We start from the raw sequence: 21208 nt of genomic DNA on the forward strand, positions 1-21208 counted from the left end.
GAGTTAGTTTAGACAAAAACAGCCGAAAGGTGAGTTAATATTGGACTAAATATTGGAATGTTGCTGATATGTAAAGCACGGTTTTCTCACACATTAGCCTTAAAGTCTTTAAGGTGATATGTGTCACTGTTGTGTTTACAGCTCGTTGCACTGCTGATACACAAAGTATGACAGACTGGTGGGCGCACCATCGTACTGTACTGCAGCACTTCCAGAATCCAGTGTTCATTTCATGTCCTCGTGCACTTTTTGACATTGTTAGCACTTTCCTCACACATTTGTTTTGTTTCCGTTCTCTGTCAGAATTTCTTGACGACTGTGTCTATCCTGCTGGAGGCGGGCTCCTATGTCAACGCTCAGACACTGGGCGGGGAGACGGCACTGATGAAGGTGATGCCACATACCACACACAAGCTTCTGTGTTTGGCACAGAGCAATGAAAGCAGCCCAGGTTTGACCATTTACACCTGACACAGGTGCTGTGACAGATCTGTCCTGGTTCTCCAACTGCAGGTCTATGCACAGCGATACACAGTCCCAACAATGGTGTCACACTATTCCACTGATCTTGATGGGAATGCACAAAGATATGCAACAATGTGCCAAGAGACAGGCAGAGATGGAAGTTAAACATAAAGAAACCGAGGGCTTCATTTACAGTGGTAGGACCTGTACATGGGACATAGGCTGTGTTGGTAAATCCTTTCTTATTCTTCGTTTTAGGCATGCAAAAGAGGGAACGCTGATGTAGTGCGCCTCCTGCTGGAGTATGGAGCTGACTGCAACATCCTGTCCAAACACAAGAACACAGCCATGTACTTTGCCAAGCTCAGCAACAATCTGATGGTGTGTGACCTCATCAAGGACCACATCAGCATGTGAGTGTGCACCATAGCTACCAGCCTGCTCTGCTAACACTGAGGATGGGATGGAGTAATGGGTAAAGGATGGAGTCAGCAGCTGGGTTTAAAAGACAGTGGGCTGGATCTACTAAGATCCCAATTTGCGTGTACTAATTTGCTTATGCAATCTAGAATTTTGCGCGTGGGGCTGAACCACGGTTTGCGAGTGATTTACTAAGAGTGATTGCGTAAATGTCAACAGGCGCAAACGTGTTGGAGACACCCTATTTAAATTAGGGCTTTGCGTGTTTCATGGTTTGCAGCGTGGCGAGTTTGGAGAGAAGAAAGCGCAAAGTGAAATTCGACCCTGTGAAATTAGAGGTGTTGGTCGATGAAGCCAGTAAACACTTAAATGAGTTACAGCAAAGAAATCTGACTGTCGGACAAAGGAACGCTATATGGGGAGAAATTTGTGAAAAAGTAAATCCTGTTGGCAAAACGATGCGAATGGTGGATGAAGTGAAAAGAAGATATCAAGATATCAGAAGACGAACAAAAGAAAAACTGGAGTACAATAAAACATCTGCGAATAAAACAAGTCAGGGCGCAGTGAGATGCCTCTGACCAGCACTGACGAACAGGTGCAGTTGACGTTCTGCGCAGAGCAAGTCACTGGAATCGCCGGGTTTGATACACTGGACCAAACAGCAGAACAAGGTAGGCGCACAATAATACTGTACAAACACACTTTTTTTCTGAAAAGATATTTATTTAGTAAGTGAAAATGAATGTACCTCCTGTGGTTACATTTTGCTGTCTTTCAAGTCAAATCCCAAAAACCCTAACAAAAAACATTTCTTTTTTACATGAAGAATCTTCATCAGAAGTCCAGCCATCCCCCTCAAATCCCCCCAGAGCAGCTGCCACCCCTGCAGACCCTCGAAAGGGCTCAGAGGACATTGATCTGGAGTTGCTGCAGGAACAAAAGAAACAGTCTGCAGCCCTTCAGACAATTGCACGGGAGACGTGAGCGGCGTCATCGTTGGCACGGGCGGTAGGGCGCGACACTCGGGCCTTTACCACGCACTGCAGACAGATGGTCAGCGCAGTATCTGCCCTGACGATGGCCGTCAGTTCTGTGGCAAGAGGGCTACGGGAAGGGATGCAGGCAATGACTGCCCTCAATCCAGGTGTAGAAGCGGGCCGATCAAGTCCCACAGCAACAGCTAGGCAGCCAGGGACTGAGGAGGGAGGAGAGGTGCGCACGGCGGGCAAGTTCCACCTGCGTAAAAGGAAACACAAATAATACATTCAACTGTCACGTTTAAGTTGCCTTATATTGGCTGTGAATATTTATTTTGTGTAAAACGGGCTATATGATGGAGAGCTGTTTTCGTTTTTTTAGCATCATAAATGTTATAACTATAACCTAATACATTTTCTGACAGGAAACAGTGTGTCTTTAATATGATTTTGCGGGGATTAACATAATTAGACGTTAATGACACCGAGTATTTCGTTTGATAATAATGTTCAGAATTTAAGAAAGTGTCATCATCATTTTTTCAGTAAATGTTGATTTGCTTAACTTTGCAATGCTCTGCACTTTAGTTTGTTGGGTCACACTAACCAGAGGGAACGGTCTTGCATTTTACTGTGTTTCAGCAAATTGAATGGTTTTTGGGGAGATTTCTTACTTTAATGCAAACTTTGGAAATATGATTTTGAATTTTTCTAAAAATCAATAATACAGCTTTGGCAAATTTACTACCCTAATGTGGTTTGTGGCTGAAAACAGCCACTAAAACATACAGCTATAAAAAATAAATAAGAAACATATGTTTTTACCTTTTTTTGGTTAAATCTGTTAATCCACTTCAGTTCTGATCGAAACTACCAAATCTTAAAAAAAAATAAATAAATAAATCAGGATTCTAACCCTTTAGGTGCCAATTTCATAGGTGATCACTGATTTGGGGAAAAACACACACAAAATGACTTATTTTTAATACAGAGTTCTTGGAAACTTGTTTCTTTTACCTGTTATCACAGTCATGGATGTTTCAAAAATGAGTAACACTATTGACTATGTTGCATTTTCAGTTTTTGTGCTTCATCAGATCTTATCTTTCAGTCACACATGTGGCTGAAAAAAGCTGAAAAAAACAGCTGTAAAATATATCAGATGAATATATAGGTGTATTTCTTCTGGGCCTCGTTGTACCTTATTTCTCCGGCAGTGGTCGGGTTGAGAACAGGTGTCAGGAGGAAGGGGTGTAGGGAGTATGCACTGTCACCTTAACAAACATATGAATCAATATGAAACATGCTCTTGTTTTTAATGTCATAAATTATTTTACAAAAGATTTTACAAATTGACTCACTTACAAACCAGCCATCTCCAAACTCGCCATCTCGCAACTTGGAAAACAGAAAACTGTTTCTCAGAATGACAGAATCATGTACTGACCCGGGATATATTGCCACAACGTTGGTAATGCTCCCTTTGGCATCACAAACGCACTGCACATTCAATGAATGCGTGTGTTTGCGATTTCTGTACACATGCTCAGTGTCTGCGGGGGGCACAAGCTGTACATGGATGCAGCCAATCGCTCCTACAACTCTGGGAAATCCAGCTACTGCAAAAAAGTCTTGTTTGGTCTCATTCAATGAGTGCCGAGTGCGTGGAAACCCAATAAACTTGGCCATCCGGCACGACATGGCATTTAGGACTTCAGCCAGCACATCTGAAAAACGGGAGTGGGAGATCCCAGCTGTAATAGCCACCGTACACTGGAACAACCCAGATGCAAAAAAAAAAAAAAAAGTAAACTTGCATGGAGTTTTGTCATTGCAGGCTTTGCGTGACTCCTTCTCGTGGCTGGCTCCACTCTGAGTTCCTCCAACAGCTCCAGAATGGCAATGCTGGATAGGCGATATGTTTCAATGAGTGTTTCCTCGTTCATTCCAAAAAATGTTCACTCGAGGGTGAAAAATGTGTTCTCTGCGTCTCCTTTCATCGTTTCGATGTCTCCTTCTTGCGACAGTAACCGCAGCCATGTGTGCGCAATTACGCATACAAACCGTTTGCACCTCCTTTTGACACGTGTTAAACATAGATGCAGTTTCTATCAGCAAAATTGCTCTCAGGTTTGATAAATCACATTGCAGGTGCTAAATTAATATATTTACATTTTCTCCTCCCAACACGCGCACAATTGCGTGGAAATGCCCCATATTGCATATTCATTGCGGCAGACGTACTAACTGGATGCAGACGCGCTATTTTGCACCTTTGAAAGACTCAACCCTCGGTGCGCACTGTTAGTAAATCAGTTTGTACATTTTTTGCGTGTGCAATGAGTTTGCACACATTTTTATACATGCAAAACTTGAGTAGATCTGGCCCAGTGTGTGTTGGAAGAGAGACAGAAATTCAGATATTTTATTGGTGCCATAGTGTGGTGTGTCTGAAAGATGTGAATTTCAGTACTAAACACAAGGCACATTTGGTTTTAAAATTGACTCCCTGCATTTTGCTGCATGTTTGTGTTCTAGTCCATCTGTCCATCCTGTATTCTCATGCATTTCGTCCATCTCTCCGTCTCTCAGGCTGTCCAGTGTGGCGGAGGACACCATCCGAGCGTATTTTGAGTCTCGTCTGGTGCTGCTGGAGCCAGTCTTCCCTCTTGCCTGCCACAGGCTTTGTGAGGGACCAGACTTCTCTCTGGAGTTTGGCTTCAAGTCACAGCCACAACCAGAGGGTAATACACAATCTTTGAATTTGGAGGTCATCACCTCTGGTAACAGCTGGTTGATTTTTTATTTTTTATTTTATTTTATTTTATTTTTTTCATAGACACTGATCTGGAATAACTTAAAGGGCCAGTGTGTAGGATTCAGTGGCATCGTAACACTGAGGTTGCAGATTGTAATCAGCTGAATACCCCTCGCTACACCCTTCCTTTGATTATTATATTCAGGTTCTGCCAATAGATCCCCCTAAACCCTACACAGTGGACCTTTAAGAGATGTGGTTTGTTTTTCTCTTATTGAGCCGGTCATGTTGTCATTGATCCATCCAAGTTTCTCAACTTTGCGTTTGGGACTTTGTGACATTCAGACAACATTGTGGGAGACTTCTAAGACTCTCTCCTCCTTTTTATCCGTCCCTGTTTTCCTCTCCCCCAATACCTCTGCCCCTCCCTCCCTCTGCAGGCTCTGGCATCCTCCTCTTCATCTTCCACGCTAACTTCATGAATGAAATCACAGCCAGGCTCTGTGGACCCTGCAGTGTTCACGCCGTGGTGCTCAATGACAAGTTCCAGCTGCCCATCTTCCTGGTTGGTCCTTAACAAAAACAGCAGAGAGTTACACAGCACGTAAAAGCAAAAGTGGTTTATCAGAACAAATATGAAGCACTTGGTCAAAAGACAAAATATGGAAAAAAAATAGTTAAAATACAAGATTACATCATTACATTAAACCCCATTTTGATACTACAGTGGCTATATTTCTGCACAGGCGATTAACAGGAAAACATACAGGCATGTATTTTAGTGGTACTGTTAAGTTAGTTTGTTTTACCTGGTAATTTTTTCTTTTATACGACATGGCAATGTGCTTATTTTTCCTAATGTTTTCATTTTTGTCTTCAAATGTTCAGGATAGTCACTTCATCTACTCCTTCAGCCCGGCTCCAGGCATCAACAGGCTCTTCATTCGTTTAGCGGAGGCACCAGCAGCCAAGGTGATACACAAACACAGAACACATGCATGAATTTGACCATACACATAAACCCTCTGCCATCAATCAGGCTCTCAGGTAGTGTGACGAAAAGTCGCTTATGGGTTTGAGAATTGTCACTGTTAGCCGTTCGAAGGAAAAAGAAATCATCTGTCCTTGCAGCAGAACACAGCAGCTTGCAGTGTTTTAGTGAATAAGAAATAAGCTACGAGATTTTTAAAGAGACATGTCACGTCTGGAGGGGTAGAGAGTCTCAAACCATTTTTGGCGTGGAGCGTCACTCTAAGGTTAGCGAGCTACCACAAATAACACGGCTTGCGAGCTTCTGTCAAAGCTGACGAGCATCCAGAATCATGTAACAGTGTCTGCGCCCTCCAAGCTCATGTTCTCTCTGTCTCAAACATTATTCAGCAGCTACAGCAATAAAAAGATGTCCTGAAAGAGAAGAAAACAGCTGAGGATGAGCCAAATCGGTGGTTTTATGCTCCGCCTATCTGGGCTTGAAGTAATACTTAGTATGTCAGATGAAGTGACCTAGCTGTTGAAAAAAAGACTTTCTACTCTAATGTCATCTTTGTCCTGTGCAGTGATGTTGGCAGTCTCTTCATGTTAAGGGAAGAAGATGACATGATTCTATACGTTTCTTCTTTAATGTCAAGCAATATGCTCCATGAAAAACACAGTGTAAGTCTGCCCCTCTTCCCTGCCCCGTCTGTGGCACTCAGCCCGTTCATTCCTAGAAGACATAAATCAGGTTACAAATGCATAGTTTAATATTAAGATATTATATGATAATAATGTTATTCAGAATGTTCCCATCACGGCTGGACCCTGTAGTTTTTCCTTGATCAAATAATGCATTTGTTGGGAACTATTTTCAGTCATGGATTAATACACATTTAGTAACACAAGTGAGTATTTCCAGCAGCAGGACGGCGTGGGGGGGTTTGACTCAAAATAAACCTCAGTGTGTGTGTGTTCATGGTGGTGAAGGAACGTGTCACCCAGGGCAGCAGTGTTGCTCACTGGTGTGTTTTTAACAATGGCTCTCTGGCACAGAGGATGAAGACATGTCAGGATACACCTCTTAAAGGGACAATAAGAAAAACATAGAATATAATCAGCCTGACTTATTAGCACTCCAGTTTTTCCTCTGTTTTTTCCATACGAAGCGTTTGGTAGAAAGCGCCAGTGTAGAAAGAACTTCCACTTTGCTGCCTCAGTCAGCATCAGAGGCTAAAAAGGCACAGTGTTATTGTAATGAAGCTACTCCAGTGCTAATTGTTTCTTCTTCTCTCCTCAGGTCAAACTCCTCATTTGTGCGTACAGAGTCCAGTTGCAATGATGCCCCCTCTCATGTCAAAGGTCACACCAAGCCTGCTCAACACAGCAGAACACACCACCACACATACATGCACTGAGCAGCAGCTGAAGTGCTCTGCCATGCTCGTTGTCTTCTAAGAAAGGAAGAGCCTGTTGGATCCTGGTCACCGTGAAGTGAAACTAAAAGCTGCCTTCATCTGGCGTCAGCACAAATTCTCAAAGGCTGCAGCTCGTCCAGACCACAGCTCTGCGACGGCCTACGTACGCAGCACAAATGTGAGGATCTCGCGAGGTCGATGAAACCAGGGGTAGCCCTCAAGCAGCCCGTCCATTCATTGGTGATGACATCGCTACGCAGCTTCCGGGTGGAAGGAGGCATTCAGATCTCCCTGTGCTGTCACTGTAGTAACCTCTGACACTGAAACCCTCCTGAGTCGTGCCTTTCTCCAACTTCCACCCTCTGTCGGCGTGGATATGATAGAAGCGTGTGTTGTCTGTAAACCTAGTTTGTGTGTAGGTGTGTGTACGTGGACTTTTTTTTTTTTTTTGCATGCATGCATGCATGCATTTGAAGAACATGAGGGGATTTTACCTCACTGTTTTTCTCTATTTTTAGCATTTGGACCAAGCTTATGCTTTTCCACTTCTGTTTTTGGTAACACGTTGCTTTATCGTGGATTTATTTCGGCGTATTAAGCTGTGCGTCAGTGTTGTACAGCAAGGATTTTAATCCTGTCCTGTTGGAAAAGTCAGTCAGAACCTGTGAACTCATCGCTCGTGAACATCACACCTAAAGGGACAATGTTTTGAACGTCGGATCTGGCGCTGCTCCGCTGATTTCTACACCCAAAATCAGATTTGAATTGCTTGTCACACTTGCTTTCCATCTTACGGCGATAACATCTTTTGGTTTCACAAAATCAGAGTCCAATTTGCTATCAGCGGAGTAGTTAATAATCTCAGTCACGTCACTTTAGAATCGAGGGGTAGGAGTTCAAATGCTGGCTCTGGGGCACACACACACACACACACACACACACACACACACACACTCTCACACTCACACACACACACACACAGCGTGCATGCATCCTTAAATTGGTGTCACCCCCCTTTACTCGCCCTGTGTCTTGCTGACAACACTTTCCCACAAGTTAATACAGAATTGATTGCAAAGTAAGATGTTTTAATGAATGAAGAAAAAGTTCCTTTTTGCCTTCCATGCACAGAGTTGCTGTTTATATTTTCTGCCCTGTACATATTCACATACTATATATAAATATATTCATACATATATGCAGTTGCAAAGTGTCATCTAATGACTGACTATGTTTTGCCACTGAAGGAGTGGGTTAACTTATTTAGCGTGTACAGTTGAAAGCTCTGATGTGAATTTACTTTGAAGGGCTGCGGTGCCTCAGCTTTGATGGACTGCCCTGTGAGTTGAGGTTCGGGGTTTTTTAATGTAAAAGCTTCTTGGTCACCTGCCGACACTGTACCGAGCCAGTCAGTGCCAATCAGAGCTCCCTCAGTGCTCTCCTCTCTCCTCTGACAATCTTTCTTGTTAGCGTTTGAAAAGTGCAGTTGATATTAAAGGAGCCCCTCTGCAGCACGGCACAAATACCAAACCCAAATGTTGCAGGAGCACGTCTAGATTCTAGCTATGTCATATTGTCTATGAGCTCAGCTCAGGGCAGCGATGTGTCTTTGAAGCGTTGAATAATGCTAGTGGAGTGTTTCTGTGTTTTCGTCTGTTTGCTGTGTTTAATGAAGCTGTCCGAGACTCCAAACTGATGGGGCCTCTCCATGCTGCCTTAATATCCATAGTAATAGTAATATGGACGCCTGCGTCCCGTACTGTTTGTTTTCCTCACTCTCCGACTCATTCTTGTCATTTCAGTGTAGAGCTGCTTACCTCTTGCTAACTTGGTGTCCCAGCTGGGCAGCATGTGTGGATGCTGCAGAAATCTTACCCAACAACACCTTCCATCCTATTGATACGCTCCAGCAGGACTTTTGTTTTCAGTTTATCCCTGACCTGACATATTTGACTTCAGTCAGTGGAGGCATGCACCACATCATCTTACCATGCTTAATGGCAGGGAGAGTAAAAAGTGAATCCAAAGCAACATCAGAACTGGCTTTAAATACAGAGGGAGGAATCAGTTCATCAGGAAAAGGTGGTGTTTTGGTGGAGGTTTTTGGAGATGAGCAAGATAAGGGGCAAGTTCAGCCCTGACAAAACGCAGCCAAACATTCACTTAAACAGAAACTGGTGCGTCAAGCACCTTGTTAAGTTACACAAGCACACTGCCTTTTTAATACAGCAGAACCCCTGGGACACTCAGTGACAACTGAGAATTGACCAATCCGTGTGACAGGAAAAGTTTGGGAAACTGAGCGATGGCAGTTTTAAACCTAAAACAACAAAGAAATGAAAGTGTTGTGTCCAGCCTGTGGAGCTGGGAGGACCAGCAGCTCTGTCCCATTCATGGGTTATCTGAGAAACCAAAGATGACTCCAGAGCAGACTAATCACCTGCTTTACAAGCACAGCTCACTGTTTTACACATCACTGAGCTGTGTCTCCTGGTTTTTCATGTATTTCTCCTACTTTTCACACAGTGATTGGTTCCCAGATGTGTGATCCATCACGTCATGAAACTTAAACAAAAAGCTGCATTATTGAAGCTGATGTTCGCTGTGATGGATCACACACGCGAAGCAAGTTTCAAGAGAAATCCATTTAAAACTGAGTCATTAGTTATGGACAATATCGAGGGTTTGTAGTTGAGCTAAAACTTGTGAACAGGCTGTTTCATGAGCAGAAGCATTTGTCTTGATTCTTTGTGTCTGCTGATTGTTTGAACCTTTGTGGTTTTCTGACTCCTTTGCCAATCCACACCTCTTCTGTCTTGCTGTGTGCACCTTTGTTTTGAGGGTGTGGGTAAATGTTTGGCTCAGAATGTTCCTGCAAGTAGACGTACTGTATATGTGAGAAAGAATGATCTCAATGTTGTTTGTATAGATGCTGCAGCCAGTCACTGCTTACCCCGAGGCTGCGTCTCTGTCCTGAATAAAAGGTGTACATATATTTCCACACTGCTTTCTCTGCCTGTATTCATTCATCAAATGGGAAGTTTTTAATCCAGTTTGAGGTTGGTAAAGGGGCTAAAACAGTTTGCTTGTTTGTTTTTAAAATAGTTTCTTTTTAGACATTTTGGCCTTTATTTGGTAGAGGACAGAACAGATCTGACAAGAAGTGAGGGGTAAAAAAGGAGGGATATTTGATGACATGGAGTTTACGGAAAAGATGTCTTGAAGGTGATCTTTTAAAAATGTGGGCCCCTTGTAGAAAAGTTACTCCCTGTTCTGGTTTGGTTCTCTTGACGATGCAATAATTCCTCCATAGTTTTAAAGTTAAAAACTTTCCGCGATCACAGTAAAAGTTGTGAATTATTTCACTCTAACAATGGACAAAGCTGGGTACATCACAAGAAAAAAAAGCACTGCAAGTAGTTCCACACATGGCCCCCGGCCTCCCTTATTCTGAGTACACAGATCATTACACAAAAATGCAGAAGTCTGAGAGAGATGGTTGGTTATGAAGCTAGAAATGCCACGGAGTCATGCATTCATATTCATGTTTGGAATTAAGGTCACCTGCCTGTATTCAAGGTGTGAGAAGTCATTTTGGCTAAATACACCTGGATCTGGGAGGTCTGGACAGGTGAGTCAATTTCCTGTCAAATATGGCAACATAGTGACAACAGTACCTCTCAGGGGAAGGCGAAGGATCAGCAGATGTCAGTAAGGTCAAACCATGGAAGCCTTGTGTGGGTAGAGGCTCAAATTCATTCATGGAGGATATCCTGCTGCAGTCTTCAATGAAAGTGCAGCTGAGGAGAACAAAAAGCCAAAGGTAGGCAGGAATGAGCTGAAGAGTCCACAACTTGAACAGTTTCGCAACAGAGAATTGTTTAAAAATTGCAGTTTCCAAAAGTGCATAGACTCGTGACTGCAACAGTCAAAGGTGTACTGACTACACAGAGACCTGAGGGGGGCAATATCTTTCCTCTATTGATAAGTCTTGAAAATGTTCCTTGCAGCATTATGGGTTCAAGTCTGGTTCTCGTCCTTCTACGCTCCTCAGGTGCTGTAGATGTCATCTTATGTGAAATCCATGCAGTAGCAGCTCTGGAGCATCAGATGCATCACTCGATCTTCCTCTGCAGGTGGAGTGGCCTCGTTATAGATTATGTGACATCATCAGAACCTCCAAATCAGTTACTAAATGTACCTGGAGTAGAGATTATTTTGTCAGCTAGTTCAGTTTAGTTGCACTCAAGACTGCTACTAAAAACCACCTGACATCTGAACTCAGGTCAGACAAACATGATGCAAAAACAAACTGTATGATCAATGAGAAAATGGAATCAAATGACTTTATGAACCAGTACTATCAGCAGCGTGTGTGTACACAGCATATGGATGCATTAACATATTAGCAGCATTTTAATGTTAAAGGTGGTTGAGATGATTATTTTAACTACATCCTGATGGTGGCTGAATCCATTCATCTTGCCTGTCTCCTTCAGAATCTGGAAAAAGCTCAGGAATATCTTTACCTTCACCAACTAATGTGTCAGCTGCTGTCTTCAGTGCAGCTCCCTCTTCCTCCTGTGTACCCGTTCCCTGACTTGCCTCACAGAAGTTCCATATCATTGTCAAGAAGCTCCTCCAGTGTGGCTCAATTTTTGTTTTGGGTGAAGGTTTTGGACATCAGAGTGGTCCTTTGCCGGGAATGAAGAACAGGGCCCACGTGAGCCCATACAGCTGGTGGCTCATACCTGGCTGTGGAAGAGATGCTGCAGAAGGGCATGAGTGCCTGCTTTGGAAGATGAAACACTCCAGTGTGGAGGGTCACCTGCTGATGTGACCCCCTCAGAGTGGACAGACTGAAATGAGTATTTACAAGCACAGTTCTTGAGATCGATGTGGATCAGGGAGTGTTTGGTGGTGAGGCCTTCTCTGAGATTCTTGTATGCGTCGTATTGCCAGGGAATATTAAAAGGTATCTCCTGAATGCTCCTGCTGAGATTTTGCCTGCATCTAAACTGACGCATGCCTCACGTTCAGCTCTCTTCTCTCTTTCACTTATTCTCACGCTCCATTTTTTTGTCTTTTTTTCTGCCCATGTCTCTTGCATAGCCTTGTTTCTGCTCTGCGTTCAGGATCAGTATTCCTGCACTGTTTGTAAAGTCGCTGCTTCTCAGCTTTATTCAGTTCAGCCGTACAAGAACAGATGATTAACAATGAGTCTTATTAAGTCTTATTGCTGTTTTGGGGCTAAAGAACTCAATGAACAGCTGGTGTTACTGATATATGCATTTAATCAATTTTTTCCACAATCAAGTTGCTTCATATGAAATCATGAGATAAATTAGAACATTTGTGATAACTACAGAGAGACAGTGGATTTCCACGGTCTATTCTTCATATATCTACAGGAAGAAGTCAAGTGATGTCATCAGTGTGATTTTTATTTAAAAATAATTGATTTTCGTGACACAACTCCAGGGGACCACTACTTCCATTACATATTTCTATGATTAATTTAGCATTTCTTTTTCTTTCTTTCTTTCTTTTTTTTTATATCCTTGCATGTTAAATGGAAGAAACGTGTTTGACGTGATAATGGGGCACTTGCCCTCTACACATGGCTGAGGGTAAGGATGCTGCTGCAGTGCTTGCAATTCTATTTATTATTACTGATTAAAAAACAAACATTGCCAAATTGATGGTTCAAGAAGGTGCAACTGCTCAAATAACACGTGTCATATTTCTGTAAAAGCAGGGGACATGTTTCCATACACATGACGCATAGAGGCAATGCATGAAGATCGTCCACAATAAAGAGGCTCATGGAGGAATCGAACAAGGAAGAGCACATTTTGGCTCAAAATGGAAATATTATGGAATCAGCAAATGGCACACAAACACACACACACACTGTACTTTCATAAAGGCTGTGTGTACTGTCTGGGGGTGATAAAGGATCAGTCTGCATTTCTTCTTCAGTCTGGATCTAGCGTCACATCCTATCAACATAAAAATCTCCGACATTTTGCTCAGCAAGATCTGTTCACTTCATCAGACTGATTAAGAAATAATCCTACTCTTCGTCCACTGCTTCCCTCAGTCTGGTGAGTTCAGACATGTGCGCTGCTGGAGAGATGGAAGTCATTTTTCCGCCCCGTCGACTCTTGACGTGATCCGCTCGGCACGTTTCAGCGGTGTACAGGTCACTGCTTTGAACGCACCTGATCCGCCATATTTAAAACGTAATCATTTGACTTTTTTTAGCCTCCCTGATGCATAAACGACGCGCTTCCTCCTGCTGATGTTTTTTTCTCGTGACTCATAATTGGCCCGTTGTACTAAGTAGTGAGTTTACGTTGATATTATCAGACTTAAAGGGGCTTTAGTCTCCTCCGACATTAACATGCATCCCAGCCTGCTTATCATGCAGGGACTGATGTTGAGGTGTGTTGAGCATTTTACAACACTCTTGTGGGACTAGCCTGTTAGTTACCGTTTACTTTCTACTGTATGTCTGGACGAAATTACGTGAGGAAACCCGATGTTACACCGACAGAGCTGAGAACATGAACTCTCTCAACCCGGATCCCTGCTCCTGATTGGACCCGAGCTCTGTACTTCAATGCAGCTTATTATGCTGTTCCTCAAAACCCTTTCGTGATCAAACTATGTCATTTTTCTGCAGAACTGGGGATAGTTTACACGTGACATATAATATGCATCGGTACGGTTAAATCGTCTTAATGGAGAATTTAATTGCCAACCATGCAACCCCTGATTGCCCCTCTTGCGCTTGCGCACCGAAAAAAATATATAAGAAATGCGAATGGATGCCGTCAGAGAGGGTAAGAAATGAGTGAGGTCCCACTCTGCCGCTACTTCCGGTTACAATAAACGTGAGTGCAAGAGGACTTCCGCCTTAAAGGACCTTACCAGCGTTTTTGAGAGGTTTCAACTAGTTATAGCTAAATATTACTGCAGGGATCAATAAAGTTTTCCTGAATCTGAGTTCTGAATGTGAATGTGAATACCAGAGATCTAATAGTGTTCAGTGGGGACGCACATTGAGTGCAGATTGCTGTGCAAAGTCTGCACAGCATTATCCCACATTGAAATATAACTTAGAATGATTTAAGATTACACTGCACACTTTTTATTCACAGATAGATTACACATTTCATTTTAATATTAGAGGACCCCATAGTTTTGTCCCATTACTGCACTAGTTCCTAGTCTTTTTTTGGCTTAAAACAAAGCAACATCAACTAGCACCCACTCATCACATTTGGAGTCCTGAATAAGTAAAATGCTCAACAAGAAAAAAAAAAAGGATCATTCCTCAAAAATAAACATAGCAGAAATTGATTCTGTTTTTCCAGTGCTTCGAATAATTTCCTGACCCTTCATATTTATCTTACAACCCCTTGTGGGGGTTCCATCCCCCAGCCGAGGTACCACAGCTTAATGTTATCTTTGCCTACTGTTTATTTAGTCTGGAAACCCAAACTTCCCTGCTGACTTTAAATATTCAGTACAATCATTCTCTCACCCTACATGTTCAAAATGGCTGCACAAAAGGTCACCTGAGCATCACACAGTGATAGTGAGCTGACCAGATTCTTAACCTTGCTAATACTCACACAAAACAAAAATGACTCAGAAAAGTGTATATAATGCACCTAAATCAATCAATCAATCAATCTCAATCTACGTCCTCACACTGCTGCTGAAAGATGAAGGTAATGCCCTCATCAAGCTACAAACAGGCGTGTTACGTCAGGTGAAAAGCCGTCTGCACGGAGTGACTCATCTGCTCATTAGACAATCTTTGGACAGAAAGTGGAAAGTTCTACGTTGTGCGCACGCGCTCCCCGGATTAATGTTAAGGCACAAAAGTGGCGCTACACCGTTCCGAGCTGTACTCCGGTAAGCGAATTTCACAGCCGTTTTTTATATTCCAGTTTTACGCCTAATTAGTCAAAGTTTCGGGAACTTGTGCGAGCCGTCAGGCGGATTTCCAGGGACTCTCTCAGCAGTCACGCTGGGGCGAGGAGACACACACAGGGAACAATAAACAGTTAATTTTAACAGATTTTCTCCTCTGCTCTGTGTGCTGTGGCTGCTGCCGCCTCTAGTCTCCAGTATTGTTCACTTAGCTCCCTAATGGCGGACGGCAGGCAGTGCTGCTTTCCGCTGGGGGAGGAGGAGGGGAGGGGGGGGGGGGGGTGTGGGGGGGGCAAATTCTATCTGGTTGAGAAAATATGGGGTTTATACCTGACTTTGTGTCACGGTAACTCCTGAGAGACTCTTGCAAGCACGATGCTGGAAATGAATCGAGCCGCGTTGTTTACCACCGCATGACACAAATGAAGACAGTTCATGTGATACGTAACACTAGGGCGCCCCTAGCGGCGGCCGGGTATATTTGCCACTGATTGCGCCAGGGTGGACGTGCAGGGTAACTTTCCAATTAAAACCCCAGTGTCACAGGTATCATAAAAATCGGGCTTTTTATGCGGATTCCGGGTCTGCTTTGGCGGCTCTGCTCTGTGTACAAGTAGAAGAAATGAACTGCACGAGATGGGGGGTGTGTAGTAAAAGCACACATTGCCAGCCATTCGAGATGTTTTTGAGTGTGACACTGTGCATCCGGTGCAAAATTTGCTTCTAATTTCATTTATTTGATGCACGTAAGTTGTGGTCATATTTAGTGGTATTTCAACAACGGCGCAGTCTGTGTCTGCTCTCCTCCCCTCGATCCGCCGCTAATCCAATGGCTGTTTGCGCCAGGAAGGGCAGGGGTGGGAGCGGAACGGAACGGAACACCCTGAACCACGTTTCTTCTGGATCCCAACTTGGAAGCCAACCTACCCCCTTATTCACCTGGGTTATTTATGGAAGAGTTGCGCAGCTCAGGTAGTGCTGGTTCTGTTCATCGTTCTTGATTAAAGTTTTGGACCTGCTCTCCATAGCTAAGTTTGGTAAATATGACTGCTGGAGGAGAGAAGAGGAGGGAAGCTCGGATAAGGTCGAGTCACAGTCCCCTCGGAAACCCGGCGCTTGGACCGGATTTCATGCTGTGGTGGTCCTCGTCATGGAGCTGAGCTTCTAGCCAGTGTTGATCATCAAGGGCACAGCCAGGGGGACTTTAGCGGCCCCTGAAAGCTTGGTACAAGCTGTCCTTGATTTTCAAACATTTCAGAGGAGAGCTGATCAGCTGTGAGGAGCTCAGAATAGTCAGGGTTTAGTTTTGCGTTCAGCTGCCAGGTAAACAGGGAATGGGCTGCATTTTAGCCCATCAGCTGGCTTGGGGGATGTTCTGGTGGCTGCGCATTACGCATCACTTCTCAGTGACATAAGCCTTATATAATAATCTCAGGCGTTTGATTTGAATATGTTATTAGTCGGTTGTTCTCTGCGCAACTGGCGCAAACAGCTGCATGTCTCCACCTTGTGACCTGCGGGGAAAATGATGTCAACCCGGCTGCATGCGCAAACCGATAGCGCTGGAAAGGTAGAGGAGCACCTATGAAAGGTGGTGATGTGGCCGGGGCTGGTCTGGCGCAGCTGTTGATTTGAACTGCTTGTCTGCTGAGTGTTTTGTTTCGGGGGGGGGGGGGGCAGGCCTACAGCCTACAGCCCAGCACAGACCACCTCTCTGTCCACCTGGTGCTGACGTTGAGTGCAGGGTTGCATGTCAGAGCTCATTAATGCTGGACCCTCGTTTCCCTCTCATCCACGTGAATGCAGGCTGGCTCATAGCTCTGCATTGCAGTCTGAAGTGAGTCTAGACCAGGCTATTTTTTCCCCTCAGAGCACTACTCAGATGCTTTGCACATAGATTCCCTTTCTGTTGGTGTAATATTTTTTGCAGCTCGTCTTGACTTTGGCGAGGGTTTGCACGCGGGGAGAAGGGTGCCTTTGGGTCCTCTCTGTTTTGACACCAGTTAACCCCACGGTCACAGACAGATGTGCTGTAACCCTAAACCACGTGCTCTCTAGACTTATGGTTGGGTTGAAGCTTCTAAAAGACGAGCTTGAGTGAGATTACACACTGGGTTTTGAGAGTGGTTCGGAATCCCATCCTGTTTTTGAACAGTCAAGAACAGCTTATTGATCTTGAATGTCACGCTGTTTTGGCTTTTGCTTCCTGTCACATGGTCACCATGAGCGACTCTCTTCCTCTTCCAGCTTTAGTGTTTTACAGCCAAGTGATCTTAACAGTCACATACTACACATACTCTACACAGCTCCGGCACGGCGTCCTTCCTGAGCACGCAGCACTGAGGTGTAATAATGTACGCAGTGTTTTTATTCAAAAGTACAGACTTGGATCTGTTTTGTCATGAATTGCTCTCCAGACGAAGCTGTTCATTTGAGATTTTTATTGAGTTAATGTGGAAAAGAACCAGCCTGCTTATAGTTTTTGGATGTGCTTTGGTGAATTATTATTATTATCATTAGTAAAGCTCAGTTCATGTAGCCCATCTCCTCTCAGTGTTGATGCAGCCTTTTCCAGTTGTCACTAAGAGAAAACAACATAGTTGGGTTTAACGTAATCAATGCAGCAGGATTGTGTGTGTATATGTATGAAGTGTACATATGCTTTAAAGAGGCTGACTTTGACTTTTGTTTGCATCTTGAATGTATGGTTCTCGTGTGGTTTTTTTGCTGTTTACATGGGAGTGTAACCTGTAACTGGAGCGTCTGAAAATGCAACCCTGCTGTAAATATCAGAGTTTAATGTTTGATTTTTGGTGAGTCAGTTAGAGGTGTTGATTCAGCTCCATATTTGTCTTTGAGGGTTTAGTTTTTAGCATTGTTGTACAAACATCCCATAAAAGGTCTTCTGTTTAATGTCACCGCTGCGTTTGATACGTTTTCACTGTTTTGCGTGTGTTGACAGGAAGTTTTAGGTCTTGGCATCGCACGTAAACACTGTGTATAGGAACATGTCATAAAAAATGAAAAACTTTTTGTTATTATATCTCAAAATAAGATATTTAGTTTTGGTATACCAATTGACAGTTGGCCAATTAGCACTCATATTTACATTTTTTACATTACATCCAACCCAATTTCAGGAGGACTATAGCATTGCATGTGAGGTATTTTGTCTTTTGTCCCACCCCGTCCTTTTCTTGACAAGTAAAATACGGTCAAACTGCCAACCTCCAGTAGCAGGCCAGCTCCCTATTTTTTGAAAATGAGCAATAAGCAAAGATGTCCCAGGAAGTCTTGAAAGTCAGGAAAATGAATTTAGTTTCTGTGTCTTTGTAACGGCACATTCTGGAAATCAAAAGTGCAGATCTCCTTTATTCGTGGCTGTAGAGAGCTGTGAGACATCTAGACATGCTGGTTGTGACGTTCATCTCCAGTCATAGAAAGATGCGTCACAGTCTGTAACCTTGTGATGATTCACTCAGCTCTGTCCAGAGGTCAGGGTCACCTGCCAGACAGCACAGCACCTTTAGGGACTGATGTTCAATCGAGGACGTCTGGATAAAGGATGGACTTTCTAGCTAACATGCCACCCATTTCCATTGATATTGGGTATCTATCTACCATAACTGCAGCCCTGTGATATTTATTGGATGCACCTCACAGTGCTGGGACCAAAATGGCCGCCACAGTGATGTCAAGGCAGTGACCTGGCCTCCTCTGTCATGTAGACTGTGCTCAGCTCTAGCTCTAAAGGCTGATTCAGGTGTTTTCATCGTGAATGTTGAAGAAGAGCTGCAAAGATCATTGACTGTACAGGAGTGTGTCTGAGCTTCTGTCTGTTTGTGTGTGTGCGTCTGTGCTGCAGCTGTCAGCAGTGATGTGATGTGTGGCTTACAGCCACCCTCACTGCTGTGTAACATGAAAAGGAGACTTTGACAGAAACAGATCAACACACAGAGTGTCGACATCCCCAAAAGTGCTTTAAATAATGTTTGATCCTGAGTGTGGCACCAAATCAGCTGACAACATATTTCTTCTCTCGTGGATCTATAGATACTTCAGAAGCCCACATTTAGTAACACTTCACTGAGAAACGCTGTTCCACACCAAACGTTACAAACCGTTCATGAAAAGCTGTTTATGGCTTCATTCATTATCATGGAGGGTGATATCTAAGCCTGTTAAATACTGTGTTCTCCAACTCAACAGCACCCAGATGTAGAACACAGAGAACAGGTCCCTGTGGTTGTGGGCCCTACCGTCACCACGGCAACCAAGGTGTAGCTTCACCAGTTGCCGGGGGCAACAAGACAGAAGCTGTGTCGAGCGACATGCAGGGGTAGGGAGGGAGGGAGGGAGGGAGGTATGTGAAAGACAGCAGGTGAGAGGAGGAGTAGAGTTCTGGGTGATTGGTTAAAGGAGGTGCAGAGAACGTGAAGGAGAATGAGAGGAAGAGACGTGATGGGGAGGAGGAGGTGCAAAGTTGCACCCCCCCATCGTTGCTGGGCAGGCACGTCGCAGTTCTTGAGTCTACGCTCAGCCATGAAGACATCGCCTCCACTGTTGCATTACTACAGGAGCACAAAACCCTCCACCGTCCTTCAGTCAAATCAATATAGGAATCATTTGAGAGAATGATGTCAGCAAAGGTATTTTGATAGAATAAAACGGCAAGGTTTCTGAGCTGATTAGCAATAATTCTCAAGATTTCAGAGCTGTACATTCTGTGCGTGGACTAATCGTCCAAAGGCTGCAGTAAAAACACATGAACGTGTCGCGGTAATTAGATTTAAGATTCCACCAGTTATTGAATAATAAGAATACTGAGCAATGAAGGAAGTCTCTGGTGTTATCAGGGTTTATGCCTCAAAATGACTCTATAAGCTGCTGCTGCTCTTTGCTCTCATTAACTGGACAAAACAAGTCCAATGTTTAGAGCCTCGTGGTCAAGCAGGGATAGTTTGACTCGTCCACAGTGACCTCAGTGAAGTAACACAACACTGACACGACAGCCCCGGCATCACAGAGACATCCATTTTGGCTCCAACTGCGAGCAGAGCATCACGTTAAATCACGGCTGTAACTGCATCGCGGAGGAATCAGGTCGAGGTTTAAAATGAAAGGCTGCTATCTGGGACAGGCTTGGTTGGAAATTAGACGGATGTTTAAAAGGTGAACTTCAACCAAATTGCTAAAAAGAAAAAAATGCAGAAAAGGTGGGAGCCAGCAGTGAGTCTCCATCAGGCGTGAGCAAGCTGTGTGGGGGGAGTTTGCCTCTGGGGATACCTGCGCTACCTGCACAGCTGTCAGACATCATAAAGCCAGTCGCTGGTGCTCGCTCCACCTCATTATCTCTCAACCGCCTTTTGTTTGTGTTGCCAGGTGGCTGCCTTAGCGATGAATGGGGAGTCAGAACCCAACCCTGTCGTAGCAGAGGAGGCAGGGGAGCAGGTGGAGCCCATGGATGCCACGCCCTCCCCCCAGGAACAGACCACGCCCCCCTCGGAGGAGGCTGCTGAGGCTGTTTCCATGGTAACAGAAGATGGAGCCACAAAGGAGGATGGCACAGAGGACAATGACGACGATGATGATGTGGTTCTTGTCGGGGAGGAGGCTCCCCAGCCTTCTGCCGCGACCGTTTCCCAAGACACGCCCAGCACGGACTGCCTCGAGCCAGCTGCTGCCGTGGAAACTGTGGACATGTCCATGGCAGCGATGCCTTCCAAGACCCCCAGTTCGCCCGCGTCTTCCAGCACATCCACGGTGGCCACACCCCCGAAACCTCCAACCACGGCAGCGGAGCCTATTGTCATTGATGATGAGGAGGACTCTGAACAGAAAGACACTTCCCTCTCCTCACCAGCACACCCGGGAGGCTCCTCCCCATCCCACTCGCCAGGTGCACTCAGCAGCACTGAGCCAGATTCAGAGATCAGGATCGCCAGTGTCACCACGCTGGGCTCCAGTAGCCAGAAAGAAAGCTCCGCCATGGCTGCAGTAAATACTCCACCACATCCAGTGGACATCCAGGCAGACATGAACCTGATGATAACCTCAGTGACATCACTGCAGGACGCGGTGGCGTCTGTGGCGGCGGTAAGAATCACCAGGACTGATTTGACCTATACACATTATGTTGCTCTCTTCTCATTGACATTCATCTCTGCTCTCTGAGTTGTTAGGTTTTTTTAGGTCATATATTGAACAAATGTTTTTTTATTTCTAGAAGTTGTGTCCTCTGATGCTGT

The 21208-nt window shown here is 44.4% G+C and overlaps 2 protein-coding genes across 3 annotated transcripts in view; both read left to right on the plus strand.

Annotated features, from left to right (window-relative positions):
• Nucleotides 1–10016, plus strand: part of mphosph8 (M-phase phosphoprotein 8) — a 30927-nt gene extending 20911 nt beyond the window's left edge. The window contains exons 9-14 of the mRNA XM_076747663.1: nucleotides 304–390; nucleotides 724–878; nucleotides 4458–4609; nucleotides 5064–5188; nucleotides 5512–5595; nucleotides 6896–10016. Coding sequence (XP_076603778.1) covers nucleotides 304–390; nucleotides 724–878; nucleotides 4458–4609; nucleotides 5064–5188; nucleotides 5512–5595; nucleotides 6896–6937 — 645 coding nt within the window. The 3' untranslated portion in view covers nucleotides 6938–10016. The remainder of the gene's footprint in view (nucleotides 1–303; nucleotides 391–723; nucleotides 879–4457; nucleotides 4610–5063; nucleotides 5189–5511; nucleotides 5596–6895) is intronic.
• A 3023-nt stretch (nucleotides 10017–13039) lies between these two features.
• Nucleotides 13040–21208, plus strand: part of zmym2 (zinc finger, MYM-type 2) — a 32400-nt gene continuing 24231 nt past the window's right edge. The window contains exons 1-2 of one of the 2 annotated variants that reach the window (XM_076746862.1): nucleotides 13040–13120; nucleotides 20343–21056. In XM_076746862.1, coding sequence (XP_076602977.1) covers nucleotides 20358–21056 — 699 coding nt within the window. In that variant the 5' untranslated portion in view covers nucleotides 13040–13120; nucleotides 20343–20357. Of the gene's footprint in view, nucleotides 13121–14856; nucleotides 14943–20342; nucleotides 21057–21208 lie in introns of those variants that run through there. The other variant, XM_076746861.1, reaches the window with a different exon arrangement.

This window comes from Chaetodon auriga, chromosome 13, assembly GCF_051107435.1.
Source record: "Chaetodon auriga isolate fChaAug3 chromosome 13, fChaAug3.hap1, whole genome shotgun sequence".
NCBI lineage: Eukaryota > Metazoa > Chordata > Actinopteri > Chaetodontiformes > Chaetodontidae > Chaetodon > Chaetodon auriga.